Source organism: Podarcis tiliguerta (genome assembly GCF_965153285.1).
Source record: "Podarcis tiliguerta genome assembly, chromosome: 7".
NCBI classification, from domain to species: Eukaryota; Metazoa; Chordata; class Lepidosauria; order Squamata; family Lacertidae; genus Podarcis; species Podarcis tiliguerta.
The window spans coordinates 81364246-81386089 of record NC_139540.1 but is presented as its reverse complement, the minus strand read 5'-3'; the positions used below and the strand labels follow the sequence as shown (position 1 = coordinate 81386089).

The 21844-nt window shown below is 44.9% G+C and overlaps 1 protein-coding gene and 1 long non-coding RNA gene across 6 annotated transcripts in view; both read right to left on the bottom strand.

The window, feature by feature from the left end:
* The window catches only part of ICE1 (interactor of little elongation complex ELL subunit 1), a 34868-nt gene that overhangs the window by 7714 nt on the left and 5310 nt on the right, over positions 1-21844 (bottom strand). Inside the window, exons 4-16 of one of the 5 annotated variants that reach the window (XR_014513116.1) lie at positions 21060-21078; positions 20606-20717; positions 19705-19781; positions 18855-18892; positions 17317-17399; positions 16110-16149; positions 15952-16011; positions 12156-12245; positions 11621-11662; positions 10671-11044; positions 4112-8605; positions 3671-3711; positions 644-812 (exon numbers count right to left, since the gene is read on the bottom strand). Coding sequence is in view for 3 of the 5 variants with exons in the window: in XM_083448506.1 (XP_083304632.1) it covers positions 644-812; positions 4112-8605; positions 10671-11044; positions 11621-11662; positions 12156-12245; positions 15952-16011; positions 16110-16149; positions 17317-17399; positions 18855-18892; positions 19705-19781; positions 20606-20717; positions 21060-21078 (5598 nt within the window). In the remaining 2 variants the exon portion in view is untranslated. Of the gene's footprint in view, positions 1-643; positions 813-3670; positions 3712-4111; positions 8606-10670; positions 11045-11620; positions 11663-12155; positions 12246-15947; positions 16012-16109; positions 16155-17316; positions 17400-18854; positions 18893-19704; positions 19782-20605; positions 20718-21059; positions 21079-21844 lie in introns of those variants that run through there. The other 4 variants (XR_014513115.1, XM_083448506.1, XM_083448507.1 and 1 more) reach the window with 4 other exon arrangements.
* Positions 12695-15254, bottom strand: LOC310681262. Its single transcript, XR_014513179.1, has 3 exons — positions 14542-15254; positions 13774-14190; positions 12695-13396 (listed from the first exon to the last, which is right to left on the bottom strand). It is a non-coding gene; the product is annotated as an uncharacterized lncRNA (long non-coding RNA).

Sequence of the window (21844 nt, the reverse complement as noted above, 5' to 3'; positions counted from 1 at the left end):
TTCTGGCTTCTGAGATTCAGAATATTTTTTTTCCTGATTTCCTCACCCAAAAACTAGGTGCGTCTTGTGGTCTGGTGCGTCTTATAGAGCGAAAAATACGGTGTGTGTGTGTGTGTGTGTGTGTGTGTGTGTGTATATATATATATATATATATATATATATATATATATATAACAAATCCAACCTAACCTCAATGGAGGAGGAGATCATGCCCTTCCATTAGGGAGGAAGCCCCAGGGGTGAATAAGGTCCTCTGCATTAGTTCTTTATCCTGCAGACGCCCAGTCCACGCAATTATTCCCCATTTTGTTTATTAATGGAGGGCAGGAAATCACACAGACCAGGCCCGCTGCCCAGTTTGCCAGTTGTGTGGAGGGTGTGGTTTGCAGAGGAGACTTCTTCTCCATAATACTGCAGCGTTGCTCTGACCGAAATGTATGAACCAGGCCTGTGGATTGTTTAATCAGCCAACAACCCCGGTAAACAGACCCTTGCCAAAACAGAGAGTATACATTGATTTCTTTCGTTTATGAACCGCTTCCCATGAAACATCCAAAAGGGATTAACATATCTGAGGAGGATTCAGCTGGAACATAACGCGTAAGATGCTTTCCGCCGTAAAAAAGACAAAGACAGATCATACCTTCCTTAAGAAGACTGTAGCAAAACAGGCGTGCTTTTTCAAGGTCTCCCAGCTGCCGGCATATTCCAACATAGACCCTGCAGAGGGCCTGAATGTGATTGTGGCTCAAGGTCATCTTCTGTTTCTTCAGTTTTTTCAGAATAGTCTGCAACGCTGTCTCGGCTAAGTGCTGTAACATGCAAAATGGTATTTTCCGTTGAGGATATTTCAACATGCATAATATACCTTATTATCAGAAAATAATATACTTCTGTCCTTGAACAGAAATGCTGATGATCTTCAGAGCTAATTCTTTATCAGATACAGGCGATAAATTAGAGAAGAACAGATCTGTCCAAGCAAGGACAAGGACAAACATGTTTTAAAACCACTGGAAAAGTGCACTCGTGGCAGTTTGCAGCTGAAACTGGTAAGCTGCAAAGGTTAAAAATACAGAAAACCAGCAACTAAACACCACAATAGTAGGAGCAAAGGACTAAAGGCATGGCAGGTACAAGAAGTAACAGCAGAGTGAATGTTCTTTTAATGAGCCATCTGAAACGTTATATGAAAGAAGACCAATTGGCCATTCCACATGCAGCCCAATGAGATACAACCTCTGCCAGTGATGTGTGTAAAGGAATCTATGGGGAGGTGTCATAAGCAGAGCACAAGCAATGCGTGCAGAAGATCCAATCCCTATCACCTCCAGTGAAAAAGGATCTCTGCCAGATTCTGAGATAACTTCACATTTGTGCACAATTGCCACCTTAAAAAGTTTGAAAGACCTGGAATCCATGCAGGGCATTTTTGAAGGCCTTAATTAATACCAATATAAGGTTGAAGATGTGCTAGGGCCTAAGTTGGGAGCCAGCACAGCTGAACAGTGGCTGGGTGGATATCTTCCTGGCTTCTTATCCTATCCAGGCATCCAAACACAAATGAGAAACACTCTCAGAAATAAAAAATCCTGAAAACAGGTTGACAGCACAATTTTGGCAGTGGACCTTGTGCTGAATCTTTCCCCTCAAATCTTCCCATGGTCTTTCTTTTTTTTGGGGGGGAGGGGGTGGGTAAAAGCACTCTTGGATGGAAAGACCTCAAGTTCCCTCATCCTGAAAGATGCAGTAACAGGGAATCTTACCACCTGCGGGAGCTTCCGGTGAGATTAATTTCAGGTCTGACCCTAAGCAACTGGGGAAAGCATGTTTAGAGAAACACCAAATGAGTACTGATAGAAAATGCGTTGCCAAACTTTGCTGTCGGTTAACTCTTCTTTGGCTTAGCATTTATGTACTGAAGCCTGGATCGGGGTTCCTTTTCTTGACCTATTTTTGGGGTAATATCAATTTTATTCTGTGTTTGTTAAACTGTGGACTTTTGAATTTACTGGCATGCTCTGTATTCCGCACATTTGTACAGTGGTGCCTCGCAAGACGAAATTAATTCGTTCTGCGAGTCTCTTCGTCTAGCGGTTTTTTCGTCTTGTGAAGCAACCCTATTAGCGGCTTAGCGGATTAGCGCTATTAGCGGTTATTAGCGCCTATTAGCGGCTTAAGGGATTAGCGGATTAGCTGCTAAAAGGCTATTAGCGGTTTAGCGGCTTAGGAAAAGGGGGTGGGGAGCGAATAAAAATCTCAAGACTTGCAAGACATTTTCGTCTTGTGAATCAAGCCCATAGGGAAATTCATCCTGCGAAGCGCATTGAAAAACGGAAAACCCTTTCGTCTAGCGGGTTTTCTGTCTTGCGAGGCATTCGTCTTGCGGGGTACCACTGTATTTTGATGTTTTGAATGTTTGCTGCAAGCGGCTTTGGCTATAGCTGGTTGTGGAAAAGCAGCATATATGTAAACTCAAACAAACAAACAGGAACTTGGGAAGGTGATCACTCCAGAAGCACGCTGCCACTTAAAAAACTGGCCATCACGAACTGGCTCTTAGTCAGTGAAGTGGAACCCAAAGAGCTCAACAACTCCACCAAATGAATAAACTATCAGACAAGTTGAAGTGTTTCAGAAATGTCTCCGTACAATTTTAGAGCCCAAGCGTTCATCTAAGGCAGGGATAAATTCACCTGAACCAGGTTTACACAACAGCCCTCCTCTTTGTGCAGTTCAAGGCACCCATGTTCCTGGGTGTTTGGAGCAGGGAGGGTCACAAGATTTACAGATCTGATGACCGAGTTAAGATGGTTTCCCTACTCCCTCCACAAGTTCCGCCTTATTACAGACATCCAGATAGAACTTGGATGTGGAACTGTTCGATGCATTTAGATCACGGTGCAATCTGCTTTCAGAAGCCTTTGTAAGCCAAGACCTGTGAAACACAAAACTAAAGGACAGGACTCTCACTTGGGGGGGTCTGTGGGTCAAGTGGAGTGGGGCGAAAATACAGGGGTCTTAAACACACAGCACGTTCTTTATTACCAGCCAAAGCCCATATTGCCCCTCGAAAGGACCCTCTCTGGTGCACATCTGATTTCGGGGGATGACTGCACCCCCATCACCCCAGCAGAAGATGTTGCTTTATTTTTATGGTGTTTAAGGGGGGGGGGGGTAACAGTTCCTCTGCTCTGAATGCTAATGTCGAGATTAGCACTTCAGCCTGCAGATTCTCATATAAGGTAAAGGTAAAGGTACCCCTGCCCATACGGACAAGTCTTGACAGACTCTAGGGTTGTGCGCCCATCTCACTCAAGAGGCCGGGGGCCAGCGCTGTCCACAGACACTTCCGGGTCACGTGGCCAGTGTGACATCGCTGCTCTGGCGAGCCAGAGCCGCACACGGAAACGCCGTTTACCTTCCCGCTAGTAAGCGGTCCCTATTTATCTACTTGCACCCAGGGGTGCTTTCGAACTGCTAGGTTGGCAGGCGCTGGGACCGAACAGCGGGAGCGCACCCCGCCACGGGGATTTGAACCGCCAACCTTTCGATCGGCAAGCCCTAGGCACTGAGGCTTTAACCCATAGCGCCACTCGTGTCCTAGATTCTCATATACAACAGGCTAAATAGAGACAACTGTGAGCAAAGTCCTTGTGCACTTGCTCACCTGTGGAAGAGATGAGCCGGGATGGGTGGCGGTGGCAGCAGCTAAGTTTGCAAGAAATGAGAGAGTGCAAAAAGTTTGAGAAAAACTGGGGGTAAACACAACATCAAAATCCCCATGGATATTAACTGTAAGGGACTGAAAAACCACCGTTTGCTCAAAAGTGTATGTCTGTGTGTTAAGCCATGCAAATCTAGCTTCAAAAACCAAGATATGAGTCAACATCCCTAATCAGCCACAGCAAACATAATTATATGTCCACATATGAACTGCAAGAGGCAACATGCTAGCCTGGCAGAGAGGTGGGTTCAAATGGTCTCCTCTACGGATTCTACCATCTTAACTACTATTCCGGAAGGTTCCACGCTCATTGTTTGGTTGTATGAGCTAAACCAGTTTATTGGTATTTCTTAAACAACAACAACAAGAAGAAGTGTAACTGACCTTCTTAGCAACGCCAAGTTCATAAACGGCTTCTTTCTCCTCATCTCTCATGGCTGGGAGCTTCGAGGTATTGCCCACCAAAACGTGGCTACGGATAACAGGTAACAGGTCAAAACAGGCCTTGGAAACTTTCTCCAATGCTACCATCACAGTGTTGCTATCGGAGTCATCGCTTTTCTTCGCAGCCACAAGCAATTGTGAATCGGCTTCCCCGGTTAAGTGAGTACCACCCTCGCTACTCAGATGGATACTTTCTTCAGCAGGGCACCGTAAGCCAGCATCTAGGACTCTACCTGAAGGCTCCTCCTTGCAGAAGTTTGATTTTGGAGACTTGCTATCTAGCCTTAGCCTTTTGGCATTCTTTGGCACAGTCACAGGTACTAATGCCCTTTTCCCAGCGTAACACACATTGGAAGACAGTTGCTCTGGGTCAGGCTTGAAGCTGCTCCCCGTTTTAACAAAAGCAGTGGACACGGAAGCAATTGCTTTAAAGCCGCTGATCTGATGGACCGGCTGTGGGGCGTTCTTGCCGTCTAGAGAAGACGACCTACTCAGCTGAATGTTACCTTTCAGGATGCTGAGAGTTCTGGCTCGGGCGGATAGCTCTGGATACATGCTGTCCAAGATCTTCACCGAGTTTTCCTGGGGTACGGGTGGCGCAGTCCCGCCAACTGCCGATGGAGGAAGTCTGCCAGGCACGGGGAGGGCGTGCTTGGGAGTGGTGGCGCAAAACTGAAGAGGCGAAGACAGAGCCCTCTGACGCATCGGTGTGCCCGAGGGAGAAGGGGTCGTAAATGTAGCGGGAGACTTGCATTTTGGGATATCCAACAGCGGCGACCTTAGAGGAGGAACTGGAGTTTCCCGTAAAGGAGAAACCATTCCATCAAATGGGGAAGGCAAAGAAGACTGGCTAGACGATGACATCACCGGGGAGAGGGGCCTAACCGTTCTTGGGGGAGTAGCTATCAGAGGTGGGAGCAAAGGAGGTAACGGAGGGCCCATCTCTTCCCTAATTTTTGTCAGGGTTTTTGGAGGAGAATACACCGTAGGCGTGGAAGCATCTGCGTTGGCAAAAATGGTCTCAGTGAGCAGTGCTTGCCGGCTTTTCCTCTTCCCCTTGCAGCTAGGTATTCTCTGGAGAGGCCTAAGACCTGCCTCTGCTGAAACATTTATAGAGTCTGATGGTTCAAACGCTCCATTATTTCCGTGAGATGCAAGACCAGCGGGAGATTCCACTTTCTCAGACACTGTTTTTTGTGGTTTAGAGCTAGAGCTGGAAGGTTCGGAGGCAGGTGGTACGGAATGCCGGCTGGTTTGAGCAGCAAGAGTTTCCCCCTCGTTCTTTACATGGGTTTCCTTGTTGTGGGGGGCACTGGCGTCCTCATCAAGACAGACGGGTGTTAACTGGTTCTGCGTCAGGCTGGAGCTGCATCCTGAAGGGCTAAAGCTTCTTTCTTCCTCAGCACTTGCTTTCCCTTTAAAGAAATCTAACTGGGTTTCTGAGGTTTCTACACTAGCGCCACTGTATTCCGAGTGTGGTGCAACTATAGCACTATTAAATTCTGGATCACTTGCAGGAGACTTCCTGGAGAGAGATTTTCTGTCATGCCCTTGTCTCATCAATGAAACGACTGCTGAAATGTCTTGTCCTGCTTGCCTCTCTTCCGACTTCTCTGTTGCTGTAAGAGATTCAGATTTTAAGGAGGTATTTTCATCGCTGCACGTCCGTCTTGTTGCGTATGAATGTTCCCACATCCCTTCCGTCACTTCAGCAACATGGGAGCCAGTGTCATGTGCTGCAGCCGGCGTATATTTCGGGGATGCCTCTTCTGTTACATGGGACAGCTGCTGCTCAGCACCCACATCTGCTCTGGATGCTGCAAGCCTTGGTTGTGGTTCTGTGCAGTTCGCCTTCCTTAATGGGAAAACCTCTTCCTCTGGTGAATCCAAGGTAGATGATTTCATAAGCATGATAGCACTTGCAGACACGGCCAGCTCATTCACCCCTTCAGATCTTGCGCCTCTGCTCGATATTGCATCAGTTTCTTTAGCTGTTGCTTCGCTCAGATTATGTTCTAGCTCACACTTTCTTGAAGGAATCCCTGACGTCTTATCAAGAGGAACAAGAAGCTTCTCATCACTTGGAACCGATTCGCTCACTACAAAGATGTCTACAGTATTAACACTGTTTAGGCTCGATGCCTCAGGAGTTTGTGCTTTAGTGAGCTCCCCACAAGACATTACCTGGGATTCCCTGAGAGTCGGCTGCTCTCTGGCTTGTTCAATTTCCATTTCATGGAAACTCCAACAATCCAGGGACTTGTTTTTGTCTACGTCAGACTCGAGAACATTTGCCTCTTCACTTGTCAAGTCTTCCCCAGAATTGTGATCCCAATGATCAGCATCTTCTTCTCTGCTTGGAGAGGATGGGGTAATGTACCCTGGGACAGAGCTTTGGCCATTTCTGCTGAAGAGCTCATAACTGATTTCAACGTTGGACACAGTGACATTGGAGGGCTCTGCAGTGGACTTAGAACCAACTGTTGTAGTGACAGAGGAAGTTTCAATAACTGCAATCTCTGCTTCTAATTCATCTTGAACAGGCTGAGCAAGACCTTCATTTGTGTACTGTTCTAATTCCACCCCGTTTGTTACACAGCACTTGCAATTCGTTTCTGTCCCTTCCGCAGCATGCTTCATTTTATCAGATGAATTGCTTTCAGCATTCCAGGTTGCCTTTTCTTGAGGTGGCGCATCATTTATTCCATGCTGCAAATCTTTAAAAATCAAACTGGGCTCCATATTTCTGTCACACAGAGTTCCAAGAGATGTTTTTTCACTTCCTTCTTCTATAATAAACTGTGCAGTCCCAGTTTCTGTCATTTTCAGCGCTTCACTATCTTCTTTCTCAAGCCGTTCTGATGTCAGGCATATATCTTCCTCAACAGCCTCAGCGTGCTGAAAGTTAATTGAAACGCTATGCGTTTTAGACTTACAATCAGGTTTAATGTTTGCATTTTCAACATACCCTGGTTCTGAAGCACTTTCAGTGACATTCTCTGATTCAAAGAGTGTGTGTTTACTTTCAAGAGACCCCTCAGGACACCCTTCAATAATAAATGCTTGTGCTGCTAACATAGGACTGCTTTGATAATCTGGCTCCTCTTGTAGTGATTTAACAGAATCTTTTTGTTCAATGTATTGTTCTAGTTCTGCACATTCTTTTTTTACATCCATTGATTTGGGTTTCATTTTGCCTACAATGTTTTCATTTTCAACTTTCTGCTGGTCATCTTCTTCATGTTTAGTAGGCACAGAAGGGGGAGTGCTGCTTTCACCTATACGATACAATGAATTATTGCATCCATCACTCGCCACTGTAATATGGGAGTGGGGCCTCAAGGTATCAGCATTCTCTAGTTTATTCTCCCCATTTAATTCATATTGCTTGTCACATTCCTCTTCACTACTGTGATTTTCTTCTGCGCATTGTGATTTGATGGCTGCATCGGAGACATGCGAATCTTTTTCAAAGTCCTGTGTAAATGTTACCTCAGCATCTCGTTGCGGCAGCAGCACCCTAGAACATTCCATTTCAGAGAGGAAATTATGGTTAACGAAATTCATTTTCTCTTCTGTTAATGCATCATCGCTGCTGCCTGAGCAGAGCCCTTCAGTTGCGTTTTGTTTGTCTGTTGTTACAGGTTCAGTGTGTTCTTCACCAATGCATTTTGATTTCTCAAAATTAAATTTAGATTGGATGTCACTGGGGCCAGGCCCCATTCCTTCTCGCACATCACCAGAAACATCCTTAAAATTTTCAGGAGCTACGAGCACATTTTCAGTAGCTAAAATGGACCCTTTGGTTTGCTGCTGATGGCCACCTTTGGGTGTTTGAGGCCAATCACCTCCCACTGTCTCAATGAGCTCTTCCGTCTCTTCTTTCAAGAAGCGACTAGGCTCTTTGTGCACATGCTCAATGCTGCTTCCAACGTCTTCTTTCATGGGCATTGGCTCAGCTGTTTTTTCTTGACCTTGTAAGTTAGCCGATGGAGACAATAAAGCAGGCATCATGAGTTTGTCTTTCGCTTTCATCATATTATCTAAGTTTTTGTTGACGTTTTCTGTACCGTGTCCTGCTGGTTCAGTGGCTGTGTGTGCCTCCAAAAAGTCAGAATTCTCTTGCAGACGCTTCTCACTCTTTGATATGGCACCTCCCTCATTAGGATATACTGATGTTTCTGTCACGGGGTCGTGACACAGTGCCGACTCTTCTTCCGTCAATTTGCTAAGTCTTTCAGGTGACTCCTGAGAATTGCCATTTGTATTGTTTGCGCTAAAAGATATGCATTTGCTCCGAGATTCTGCTGAATGATTCTCGTAAGGAATTTCAGCTTTTGGTTCATTTCCCCCCAAAATATTTTCAAGCATTTCCACATCCTGGTTCATTTCATCTTCATCACTGGAATCTGTTAAGTTTCCAAATAACGTATCCTTAAAGAGATAAATGAGAAGAATTAATATAGTACTCATAACAGTTCGAATGTTTTATGAACAGCCATTCAAGTTACGCTGTTCATTCCTTTCAAAAACCTGATACTGCTAAAGACGCATCAAAACAGATATGCACTAAAAACATGACTGAGGTGTAGTTCTCAGTAAACCAGTAAATCTACTTCTGCGCTGTTCCACTTCAGATCAGAGCTGCAGCTTTACATGGTAGCATTCTCTTTGAAACCATAAAAACCAAACCATAGAAAGCTAGAAAAAAGGAAGTAGTTCTTTCTGAGAAACATTTTCCTATTGAGGTTTCTTGAACAGAGGTTTTGCCACTTCAATGAGAACTAAGACCAAGATAAACTAAGGAGTATCTATCAGAAACAAAGAGAGAGAGTTCCTTTTTACAGGGCTTAGCTCACTTGCAAAGGTTCATCTTAATCCATAAAAACATGAGTCATTTCACTATTTAAAAAGCAATGCTCAAAGTGACGCACAGTCAATAAAACTAAAACACAGGACCACCACAAAAATAGCAGCAGCCAGAAGCTGAAAATCCAGGTGTTCAATATACAGTGGTACCTTGGTTTACAAACTTAATCTGTTCCGGAAGTCCGTTCTTACACCAAAGCATTCTTAAACCAAGGTGTGCTTTCTCATAGCAGCGGAGGACTCAGTTTACAAATGGAACACACTCAACAGGAAGTGGAACATGTTCTGCTTCCAAGGCAAAGTTCACAAACCAGAACGCCTGCTTCCGGGTTTGCAGCGTTCTGTTTCCAAGTTGTTCATAAACTAAGCTGTTCTTAAACCAAGGTACCACTGTATTCTAAAACCAAACTGTTTTAACCTAGCAATGGAATTAGCAAGGATGACATCCTAACCGAGAAAACTATCATTTTACACTTTAACAGTTCTTACTTAGTCGGGGAAGGAGAAAAAACAACAGCTCCCTATGACAGAGCCGCTGCTCTCATGAATCACAACAGGAGCTGCCACCACATTTATTGTCTTAATTTATATCCCACTGTTTGACAATTATGTTTAGGGAATTTAATATTTAATGCTGTATTGTTTTAAACACTCGATTGGGAGCCGCCCAAAGTGGCTGGGGAAACTCAGCCAGATGGGCGGGATATAAATAAATTATTATTATTATTATTAGTAGTAGTAGTAGTAGTACAATGGTACCCCGCAAGACGAATGCCTCGGAAGACGAAAAACCCGCTAGATGAAAGGGTTTTTCGTTTTCTGAGGTGCTTCGCAAGACGGATTTTTTAAAGGGCTTGCTTCGCTAGACGAAACGGCCCTGCCTCTCGTGTCATGGCGACGGTCACTGCACGCACGCACACTCGCTTCCCCGCTCCTCCGGCTCCCTCCCACCTTCCTGCTGACGGCTCCTCCGGCTCCCTCCCACCTTCCGGCCGACCTTCCGGCTGCCTCGCGCCGCTGCCCACCGCCCTCGCGCGCTCCCCTCAGGAGCCGTTGCCGCCAGCAGCCAGCGTTGCAGCCGGAGTCGTGCGGTGTCCACAAGGCGCGGGTGAGTCCAAGGACCGGCTACGGCAGCTGCCCTGCTTCTCCCCACCCCTCCCCGCCGTGGTGCTTCGCAAGACGAAAAAACGCGCTCTATGAAAAAACTCGCGGAACGAATTAATCTCGTCTTGCGAGGCACCACTGTATTATGTTCCATTAAACTGGATACAATGGTAACGATTCTTTTAGGTCCGGGCCTACTATACTCTGAAGGCAGGTAATTGTGGGAGTTTTTTGGATAGTTGAAAGTGGTATAACAGAGAAATCACTGCCCAGGTATATTACACATTTACTGATTTTATCCTGCTATCGGGAGGGTGGGGGTAGTATTTTTTTGCTTTTTGGAGCACTATGAAGCAAAGCCTGTTCAACTGAGAATGAGCCAGGTGTACTACCCATGGATAGCATTGCCTCTTTCTGGCCACCTGGCTCCATCCCCAAGTAGACTTGCTGCACTGTATTAAGTCAACATTAAATCAAGATTATGACATTACTAGGGCACACGATTTTAACCCATCTTTTGACTTACTGGAGTAGCAGCAGGTGAAAACTGTATGGGAGACAGCAGAGGAGGAAGAGGCCTAACCCACTTCAAAATATCTCGCAGATTTTCACCGAGTTCGTCCTGTTCCGTGCTAAAAACATCCACGTTGCCCTCTCCCAAATCTGTCTCTGAAATGACTTCTAGAGATCTGTCTTCGTAAAAAGTGCCGCCACCATTGTAAGCGCCCGCGGTTTCCATGGCCTTGCTTTCTACTGGGCTACCATGCCCAGCAAGTCTGTCGCCCAGCTTTGTCTGCAACGGTGCCAAAGACACGTGCGTCGTACAGGTTTCAGGCGAAGGACAACCAGGAGGCCTCTCTTCTCGAGGTTTCCTGAATTGTTGAGGATTCCGTGGCGTTTCTATGGGGCAGAAGATCATCTACAATGTAAACAAGGTTTCCATATTTCCTCCACTTTCTGAAGGTTTGAAAAAATGTTTTCAAACCAATTTTAAAACAAATGGTTTATTATACATGTTGCTGAGTGCCCTACAGGTACACCACTGTGCTGTTGAAAGGTTTTTTGCAACTCCACAGGCCCTCCAGAAAGTATCCCCTTAATTATTATTTTTTAATTTTAAAAATCCAGGTGTTAATTTTACTGACCACTCTCGGGGGGCCCCTGCTGTGTTTCTGGGGTGCCGTACAGTTTTTGTAACCTTCCCATGACCCTCACAAAATTTTTCCTTAAAAAGTGTAAGACATTCCTAGCGCAGTCTTGGAAGAAGGCAGAGGAGGAATGAGGACACACCAAGGAAGATTTCCAGCAGCCTAGAGACAACCGCAAATGCCCTGCAAGTATATATGCATATATTTTGTTCTTGCATTTAAATTATGCAAATATTAAAAGCATAGTGCAAAGTCATTCTAAAAGTTAATTATTGGCATCCCTCTGTTGTGAGATTCAACGGCAGAGTGCCATTCTAAAAGTACTCACTTTTTTTTCCACGTGCTCTTGAATGACCATGAAAATCTGTTGCTGCAGGTGAGAAAAGAGGCAATTTTTCTTTACTCTTCTTGAAAATTGCAACATACTTTTTCTCTCTCTAAGGAAAGCGACTACAGTGGTGCCCCGCAAGACGAATGCCTCGCAAGACGGAAAACCCGCAAGACGAAAGGGTTTTCCGTTTTCAGAGGTGCTTCGCAGGACGAATTTCTCTATGGGCTTGCTTCGCAAGACAAAAATGTCTTGCGATTCTTGAGGGTTTTTTCCGCTCCCCAACCCCTTTTTCTAAAGCGCTAAGCTGCTAATAGCCTTTTAGCAGCTAATAGCCGCTAATCCCTTAAGCCTTTAATAGCCGTTAATAGCCCTTAAACTGCTAATAGCGCTAATAGCGCTAATCCGCTAATAGGCTTGCTTCGCAAGACCAAAAAAACGCTAGACAAAGAGACTCACGGAACAGATTCTTTTCGTCTTGCGAGGCACCACTGTACTTCCAATTATCTCTAGAGCTACAGTACTTGGGTCTCACCTAAGATGTAGTCATTTTTGTTGATTTGACTTTTTCCTGTCGAGCTGTCAATACACATCCAGAGCTCCTGCAACAGCAGCTTAATTTTCTCTGTAAAATAACCAAAGAGGCATCCAAACTGTTATGGTACTTGCAGAGAAACATGGATTAATAGAATATATATCTATTTCTTCACACATTTCTTCACTAATACAGGGAATAAGAAGCAAATCCCAAACTGCTGAGGTTATGTCTGTTCCAGTGATGGCAACCCTCTAGCCTACTAGGCCTCCTCTATTGACTTGCCAAGGCTTCTCAGTAAAGTTGAAGGAAGCTTGCTATGTCAGGATCTGTTACCTAAAGACACCTGGAGGTGACAACTCCCAACAGAGCAGCTCTCTCTTTGCTGCTGGTTAGCTATTTCCTTGGAGAGTTGAGCAGGGGACGGAGGCCCACCACTCTGGTCCAATGTTCAGGAAACATATGAGCAGTGATATGAACGCAGCCCTTTCTTGCAAACCGCCCTTGGAAAATGATTGCAGGGCTATACAAAAATACAGTGGTACCTCGGGTTACATACGCTTCCGGTTACAGACTCCGCTAACCCAGAAATAGTACCTCAGGGTTAAGAACTTTGCTTCAGGATGAGAACAGAAATCGTGCTCTGGTGGCACGGCGGCAGCAGGAGGCCCCATTAGCTAAAGTGGTGCTTCAGGTTAAGAACAGTTTCAGGTTAAGAACGGACCTCTGGAACGAATTAAGTACTTAACCCGAGGTAGCACAAATGAGTCAGCCCAATTTCTCGACAAATCGATGGCTATTCAGCAGCAGTTCTGACTTGACACAATTTTTTACAATACAAGCTAACCAGCATGTTCTTTTCCCCGTCTTGGCAACTCCCTTGAGCCTGTGTCTCCTCAGAGGATTCAGCCTGTTGACATGATAAGCAATAGCAAGAAATCCTCCTGAATCTATTTAAATTGCATCATTTCCTTCTTGCCTCTGCTTGCCAAGTAAGCGGCGATTTTTTTAAAAAAAATGGAATGAAATTAAGGAGCTCTGGTTGTATCCCTTTGTTGGTATTCTCAGCACTTTGTGGCATGATCACCGTTTTATTTGCATATCACCTTTCCTTGAAAAGATTCATGCTCAAAGCGGCTTGCAAAAAAAAGGAATGCATCTCAAAATCAGCCACTGCAAGAACAATTCCATAGCAATTTCATAGCAACATAATAGCAAATATAACAGGGACGCGGGTGGCGCTGTGGGTTAAAGCCTCAGCCCCTAGGACTTGCCGATTGCATGGTCGGCGGTTCGAATCCCCGCGGCGGGGTGCGCTCCCATCGTTCGGTCCCAGCGCCTGCCAACCTAGCAGTTCGAAAGCACTCTCGGGTGCAAGTAGATAAATAGGGACCGCTTACCAGCGGGAAGGTAAACGGCGTTCCGTGTGCTGCGCTGGCTCGCCAGATGCAGCTTGTCACGCTGGCCACGTGACCCGGAAGTGTCTGCGGACAGCGCTGGCTCCCGGCCTATAGAGTGAGATGAGCGCACAACCCTAGAGTCTGGCAAGACTGGCCCGTACGGGCAGGGGTACCTTTACCTTTACCATTTTAGCAAATATAACATCAAACAAAAAAACCACACACCAATATTTCAGCATTATAAATATAAGAAGATTACACCTCCTGAACATTGCAAAAATAAGAAGGGAGACTGATAGCTTTGCCCATGATGTGGCCATGGCTTCCTGGTTGGTACTTGCACATAAAAGGAGAGGGATAGATTCAGGTCTTGTCACCTGGAGCCGGAAAGAAAGCACTTCCAGGCAACCAGGTAGAGAAGCTTCTTTGAAAGCAAATGTGTCCTTCTCCCCACCCCTGAACAAGTCATGAATGCACCCAACTGAACCTGGGTGGGCAGACCGGTCAAAATTTTGCCTGCTGATCTGAAAATGGCAACTGCACTTCAGACATGGCCTTCTAAACAAAAAAAGTTCTAGTGTCCTATACAGCTTGAGGTGGGAAGGGAAGGGTTGAAGAGATAGCCCAAACTCCCACTCAGCAGATGCCCAGCATATAAAAGGTAAAGGTAAAGGTACCCCTGCCCGTACGGGCCAGTCTTGACAGACTCTAGGGTTGTGCGCCCATCTCACTCTATAGGCCGGGAGCCAGCGCTGTCCGGAGACACTTCCGGGTCACATGGCCAGCATGACATCGCTGCTCTGGCGAGCCAGAGCCGCACATGGAACGCCGTTTACCTTCCCGCTAGTAAGCGGTCCCTATTTATCTACTTGCCCCCGGGGGTGCTTTCGAACTGCTAGGTTGGCAGGCGCTGGGACCGAGCAACGGGAGCGCACCCCTTTCGATCGGCAAGCCCTAGGCGCTGAGGCTTTTACCCACAGCGCCACCCGCGCCCATGCCCAGCATATACAAAAGCACAAATGTTTTCAGCCCCAAATCACTAGCTTTGCCAGGAAGACCAGGGTTAAATTCTAAAACACCTCTCTGCAATCCACCCCAAATGCATCACAACTGTTCTTCTAAAATTCCCCAACAGAACCCAACAGCTTGTTCCCCACCCACGCAGATCAATTCCTTACAGCTCTGTTGTCTGCCAACTAATCCCCTAGGCTTCCACTCACTCTACAAAACTGGGGAAATTGCAAATGTTGCCTTCTGCTTGGCCGTCCAACACTCTCCACGCTCATAGAAACGTGCTGCTAATTTCAAGGGGGCAGTGGCGACAGGCCACGGCTGAGACACCCAGCATTAGTGAGCAATGAATCAGTCTCTCAGTGGTTCAATAATTTGTAGGGGGTTAGATGCTGGAAAGCAAGGTCTTGGGTATCATGTCTGACGACCTCGCCTTAGGCAATGATAAATAATTTGTCTCCATCCAACTGCAGTTCTAAGAAGCAAAGAATACTTGCAGCAGAGTAACAAGTTCAAGCTGACATAAAACCTATCGTAGGGGTAGGCAACCTAAGACCCGGGGGCCAGATGCGGCCCAATCGCCTTCTCAATCCGGCCCGTGGGTGGTCCAGGAATCAGCGTGTTTTTACATGAGTAGAATGTGTCCTTTTATTTAAAATGCATCTTTGGGTTATTTGTGGGGCTTTTCTGGGGTTTTTACATGAGTAATATGTGTGCTTTTAATTAAAATGCATCTTTGGGTTATTTGTGGGGCCTTTCTGGGGTTTTTACATGAGTAGAATGTGTCCTTTTATTTAAAATGCATCTTTGGGTTATTTGTGGGGCCTTTCTGGGGTTTTTACATGAGTAGAATGTGTGCTTTTATTTAAAATGCATCTTTGGGTTATTTGTGGGGCCTTTCTGGGGTTTTTACATGAGTAGAATGTGTGCTTTTAATTAAAATGCATCTCTGGGTTATTTGTGGGGCATAGGAATTTGTTCATCCCCCCCCCCCCCCAAAAAAAATATAGTCTGGCCCACCACATGGTCTGAGGGGCGGTGGACTGGCCCATGGCTGAAAAAGGTTGCCGACCCCTGACCTATCGTCATGCAGCTTGTTACATGTGGATGACCACAAAGCAGAACCTTTGGGCTCGCTGGCTGAGGCGGCCATGCTCTCAAGCCCTTTTCTCAGCCAGATCTTGGGGCCTTGCACTTGTCCCATGCAGTGGGCAATCTCTCCTATTCAGCTCCTTTAGGGTACCTGCAAGAATCCAAGTAGGGCTGAAGGGTGAGGCCTTGTAGTGTGAGGATGTGATGACTGTACAGATGACAACTCAAAGAACAGCAGCTATGAGCAATTGCAATCTTCTTATATTAGAGAGAAAATATTCATACATACCAACCTTTGTCTAGGTCTGCTACAGGACTTGCTCTCTCACTTTGGGTCTCAGCATTCTTCAGCACTGAGGGGAAATAAGACAGACACAGATATCAGATCAACAATTAAAACTGGAACCCTGCCACTGAAACTCTATTAAGGTAAAATAAAGCGAAGCATCACCTTTCTTTTGCTTTGCATTCGGGAAGCCATCAGTCTTCTCCTGTCAACATCAAGGGAAGAAAACCATACCACATTAACATCCTTAACTTGTAGTATTGTCAGTGGAAAGAGATTCGACTCTGGTTACTGTTTAAATTACCTCATGACCTCTCAAATGTATTATACAGTGGCACCTCGGGTTACAAACACCTCGGGTTACAAATGCTTCAGGTTACAAACTCCGCTAACCCGGAAGTAGTACCTCGGGTTAAGAACTTTGCCCCAAGATGAGAAAGGAAATTGCGTGCCGGCGGCGCGAGGGGAGGCCCCATCAGCGAAAGCGCGCCTCAGGTTAAGAACGGTTTGGGGTTAAGAACGGACCCCGGGAACGAATTACGTTCGTAACCTGAGATACCACTGTATAGGGATTGGGAGCCTCCAGATTTTGCTAGACTACAACTCCCATCGTCCCTTACAGCTGGTCATGCTGGCTAGGGCTGATAGGGGTTGGAGTCCACCATCATCTGGAGCGTAGCATGGGGGGTGCAGGGGGGGCCGGCCGCACCGGGCGCAACATCTGGGGGTTAGGGTTAGGGGGCGCAAATCCATGGGTTAGGGGGTGCAAATTACATGCCTTGCCCCGGGTGCTGACAACCCACGCTACGCCACTGCTGGAGGCTCACAGGCTCCCTGGTTTCATAGGCTTGGTGGAAAATCGGAACTGTCCCTTGCTACTCTTGCCATCTCCTATCCCTCCTCTTCTGTGCTTATTGTTACCTCTTCATTCCCTCTGTCCAAATTTAGACTGTAAGGTCCAAGGTGGAGGGAGGAGGAAAGAGCTGTCTTTTATTTTAACCCCCCCCCCCCCAATTATCATGGGACATGGGTACCGTGTAACAACTTTTTTACTTTGGACCTTAAAGCAGCAACAATTCTGCCCAGCAGCCTAAACAATTTCTGTGATCAGTTCTCCCCACATTGTCTAGTCTTCCACCAGTTTACCCATTGCAATGATGGGAAATAAGTCATCAACAGATAAGAACAGTGGGAAAAGTAGCCATGCCAAGCCCACATTTATGACACACACTCTGCATCTTGGGGGAGGAATCATTAGGAGGAGATACTTACTCTGTAGCTTATAACAAAGCATGCAAAGAAACACTAATTTGTGCTTACTGCAAAAATGCAAAAAAACCAACCACCCCAAACCCCTGCTTCAGAAAGTTACCTGTGATTTCTTCAATTCCTTCTCAAGAACTTTCTTCTCTGCTTTCAGCTGCTTGAATTCCTGGATGTGCTTTGCTGCAGCCTCTTCATTTAAAGGAAGAAAGCCATCAAAATGCATGAAAAGCATTAAGCTCGACTTAATGGCACAAAAGCCAGCAAACAAGGGCGAAATGCACTTGCATGGTGATGCCTTCCCTTTCAGATTTGTCAAACTCTAACAGTTTATCTAGGGGTTGCAGCATTCAGCTCTGCACTATCATGTATTTCATTAGGATTTCATCACACTGGATGAATGCCGCTTGGCTCAGTCAGAGACATGCATTATCCTACCAACTGCACACAACAGCTCCACAGCTTTTTCTCCAAATGTGTAAATGCCCACATGCATTAGAATTTTGCTTAATGAGCCCTAGGGAACTAGAATTTTCAAGGTTTGCTATAAGACCCTAAAATGCATACAGGTATCCTTAAATGGCAATAATTAAGTCTGAGTTCTTTGCATAATGTTATACTCGGATAAAAATTTATGCAGCAATCCAACTAGGTTTTTTGTAAGTGGATCAAGCTCCGCAAGTTATTCAGCTACCAGGGGTTTGGCAGAGGTACTACACTGACATTTAATTTATAAACACTCAAGAGACAAATTTCTTAACAGTTATTTTACTTTCCTTTGGACATTAAACAGGTAGAGTAATACGTGACATGAAAATCAGGACAAAAACAAACAAGAAATAATTTTAAGGAGCTTTCATTCTTAATTTCAGGATCTTGTCACAGCTACTAACAACTGCCCAGAGCCAGGACAGGAGAGCACAATTGTCTTCCTGCTGTCATTTCTCATATATTTTCATGAGAAAATATAGTATAAACCTTTTATGATTTAAATAATGAAATTATTTTACAGCTTTCTGGCAACAGACCACTCTAAATTCTAACAATTCATGACTTAAGGCAATCTTGGCATTTTTATACTTTGTCAATCAAAGTATAAAAATGCCAAGATTGCCTTAAGTCATGAATTCATTAAAACAGGGACTCGGCTACACAGCTGCAACTAAAATGTTTTAAGTGCAATATACAATGTGACACTAGATGGTGAGCCTAATGGAAAATTCAATGTATTTTTTAAAACACTTTAAAAAAAGCATTTTCAGAATGGTTTTTATATGTGTGTACATTCCACCCAGATGTATAATTAACCTTTTACAAGCCAATTCATTCTCGCACCAACTAACTCAATTTTATCTAAGGAATTGTTCTCTCTTTTATTCCCATGAAATAGAAGCAAAGCATTTGACAGTGCAATCCTGATATTAGTTGAAATGGGGCAAAAGGTAAAGGCAACAGCGAAGAAAGCAAAAGGCGAATCAAACTCAGGTTTTTAAGGTAAACTGACTGGGGCAAAATTGTTGGTGTACCTCTCAACCCTACTTAAAATACACATAAACTATGCAACACTCTCTTTTCTTACAACAATGTACTACTTTAAACCGAAAGGTTTTCTGTATCTGAAATGTGAATTTATTTGCAGTGAATTACCTTCAAGTTTCTTCACTTTAGTTTCCAGTTTCTTCTTCCTGACCATGTTTTAAAAAACACACACACAAAAATGAGGATATTTTTTCTATTGATACAGATTTTTGGCTTTTTGTTCAATCTAATATACAGAACATAAAAGCTTCCTTGATAACACAGGTTTATTATGATTTGTGTAGCTCAGGCTTACACTTCCGGGTGAGTTTTGAATTAGAAACTGGACCCGCGCCCAGTTCTTTGTGATGCTAGGACCCCACAATCGTCACCACTGCTTACACCGTCTGTCCATAAAATATATCATACATCAAGGGAGAGGAGCAGGTAGAAAAGTCATGGCGAAGGAGAGACAGCATGCTGCCCAGCTGGGCAATGAGTTTTGGTTACAGGCCACTCTGAACATATCTACTCCATTCACTGCAGCAAAGAACCACCTTTGAAGAGCAGCGTGGAGTGTGTGTGCGGCTCTTGGGGGCTTTTCCCCGAGGAGGGAGAAGGGCAGCCCGTCAGTCCCTCCTCGGGGAAAAGCCCCCAAGAGCAGCACACATGCTCCGCACCCTTTTTAAAGGGAGCACGGCTTTTGCGGGAGGTGGGGGAAGGGACAGAGGGCAGCCCTTTAAAGAATTTTTTTTTTCTGGCATTCCCCCTCTAAAAACTAGGTGCATCTTATACTCAGGTATGTCTTATGGAGCGAAAAATACGGTAGCATCTGATTAATTCCTACACTGAGAGAGTTCTTAATTCCCTCTCTTTCCCCGCAAACATTACTATAATCTGAACATAGAAGAATTTTTCATCTAACTGCAAAGGTGAAAAATAGTATAAATTCACTATTTGGTTCATTTATATGACTCACATCGTGTCACTTTTGTTCATTTCATCTTTCACCCGAACATATTCCAGATGAGTTTCCTGGTATATCTTGAGTGAACTCTAGTTAAAGAAACAGATAGTGATTAAAGTACAGACATGCAAATAAAGAAATCTTTTCTCACAGCTAATGCATTGATTCCTAATATCATAAAACAGCATCGCGAAAGTGAGAAGACATACACTAAATAAGGTTGCCGGAGAAGGGGTGTCCACAGCTGTGGAACCACCACTAAAAAGACTCTGGCCCTGATGCTACTAGGGCTAGGCAATATTAGCTTTGTGATGTTGAAAAGCGGAAGAGCCGAGGAAAGAATGAGCTCCATCGGCTATGGGTCTGATACAGCTGCTTCCTCCGCACACTGGTGACAGAGGGAGTCCCTCTGCTGGCAGCACTGGCATGCCAAGGGAAGAATGAGCTTAATAATAATAATAATAATAATAATTTATTATTTATACCCTGCCCATCTGGCTGGGCTTCCTCAGCCACTCTGGGCGGCTTCCAAAAAAATAATAAAATACATCAAACATTAAAAGCTTCCCAAAACAGGGCTGCCTTCAGATGTCTTCTAAAAGTCTGGTAGTTGTTGTTCTCTTTGACATCCATTGGCTCCAGTGCCTCGTTCCTCCCTCGGTTTGAGGGCCAGAATATTTCAGAATAAAAAGATGTTCTCATGGGCCAAATGGGGAGGCCTGGAGGGGTTAATCAGTTAGTCCTGTGGGTCTGAAGCTCCCCTTCCCTGCACTTAGGGATTACAGAACAACCCTCCAGCTACCTTCTCAAGGTCACTCTTGGGCTCCTAGGTGCAAGCCCTCACTCAGGGACAAGCAATCCAGATGTCTCAAAGCAGGCCTCACCACTTTCTTTCTAAATATTTTCTAATTACCTTCTTCTCCTCCAGCTCTGCTTTCACAGATCCCAGCTCCTCCTGACACTTTTCTAGAGGCAAGATTTTCTGCAGCATTTGCTCCACTTGGTGACGAAGTGTGTCATTTTCTCTGAAACGGGGCAATTAATATAACAGAAGTGGAAACGAAGCAAGAGACTTGCATGCAATATCTTACTGTCTCCGTGGACACAAAGTCACAGTAGTCCTATGCCCTCCCACCTTGGCCCAAGCCACATAGCAAACCCAAACCAAAATGTCCTTATAATATCCCATTGCACTCTCAAACATATTTGCTTAAAAACTATTCTCAGCACCTCACTCTTTTGTCTCAGGGAGCAGACAAAGTACAGTAGAACAAATTATTAACACCCAGAGATTCATCAAGCAGTGATAATTCCCAAGCCCAAAGCTGCGGGCACAGCGTCAGAATTCAAGCAGAATGAGTTCTTACCTTACAGCAAATTGAAGCTGTGATATTTGGTTAAAGAAAACCTGAAATGCAGAGATTAGCTCGATGGCCACAGTTACAGATCAACAAAACCCACTGTGCCTCAGAGGCATTTCTTATGAGTCTGATAGCAATATTCATGTACGAAAAGGGTGTATTTGATGTCTTGCATCGAAGGAAGCAAGAACAAGATATTTTATTATCACTCTCAAGGGCCCAAGAACTTGAGAACTGTACAGAGCAGAACCTGATATGTCCATGGTTGAGTTTGCTTTTACCATGTATGTGAATGGCAGCTTGTCTTTGCATGCTTCATTTTTCCTACCATGGTCTGACAAATCTCACATGCAAGATTTGAGCCTCTATAGCAGGGGTCAGCAAACTTTTTCAGCAGGGGGCCGATCCACTGTCCCTCAGACCTTGTTGGGGGCTGGAATATATTTTGAAAAAATAAATAAAAATGAATGAATTCCTAAGCCCCACAAATAACTCAGAGATGCATTTTAAATAAAAAAGCACACATTCTACTCATGTAAAAACACGCTGATAACTGGACCGTCCGCGGGCCGGATCTGGCCCCTGGGCCATAATTTGCCTACCTATGCTCTACAGGCCTGGGGTCTACCTATAAACTACACCTCCAGCAGGAGAAACATTTTCTCTGATGATCTTCTGCTGACACGCAAAAAGCATTTTTATTCAGACAGACTTTTGGTCCAATAAGCTGACTTGTTAAGATTTGCAGTTTGCTCAATTGGATGTTGTTTTTATCAGTTTTACCTTCTTTT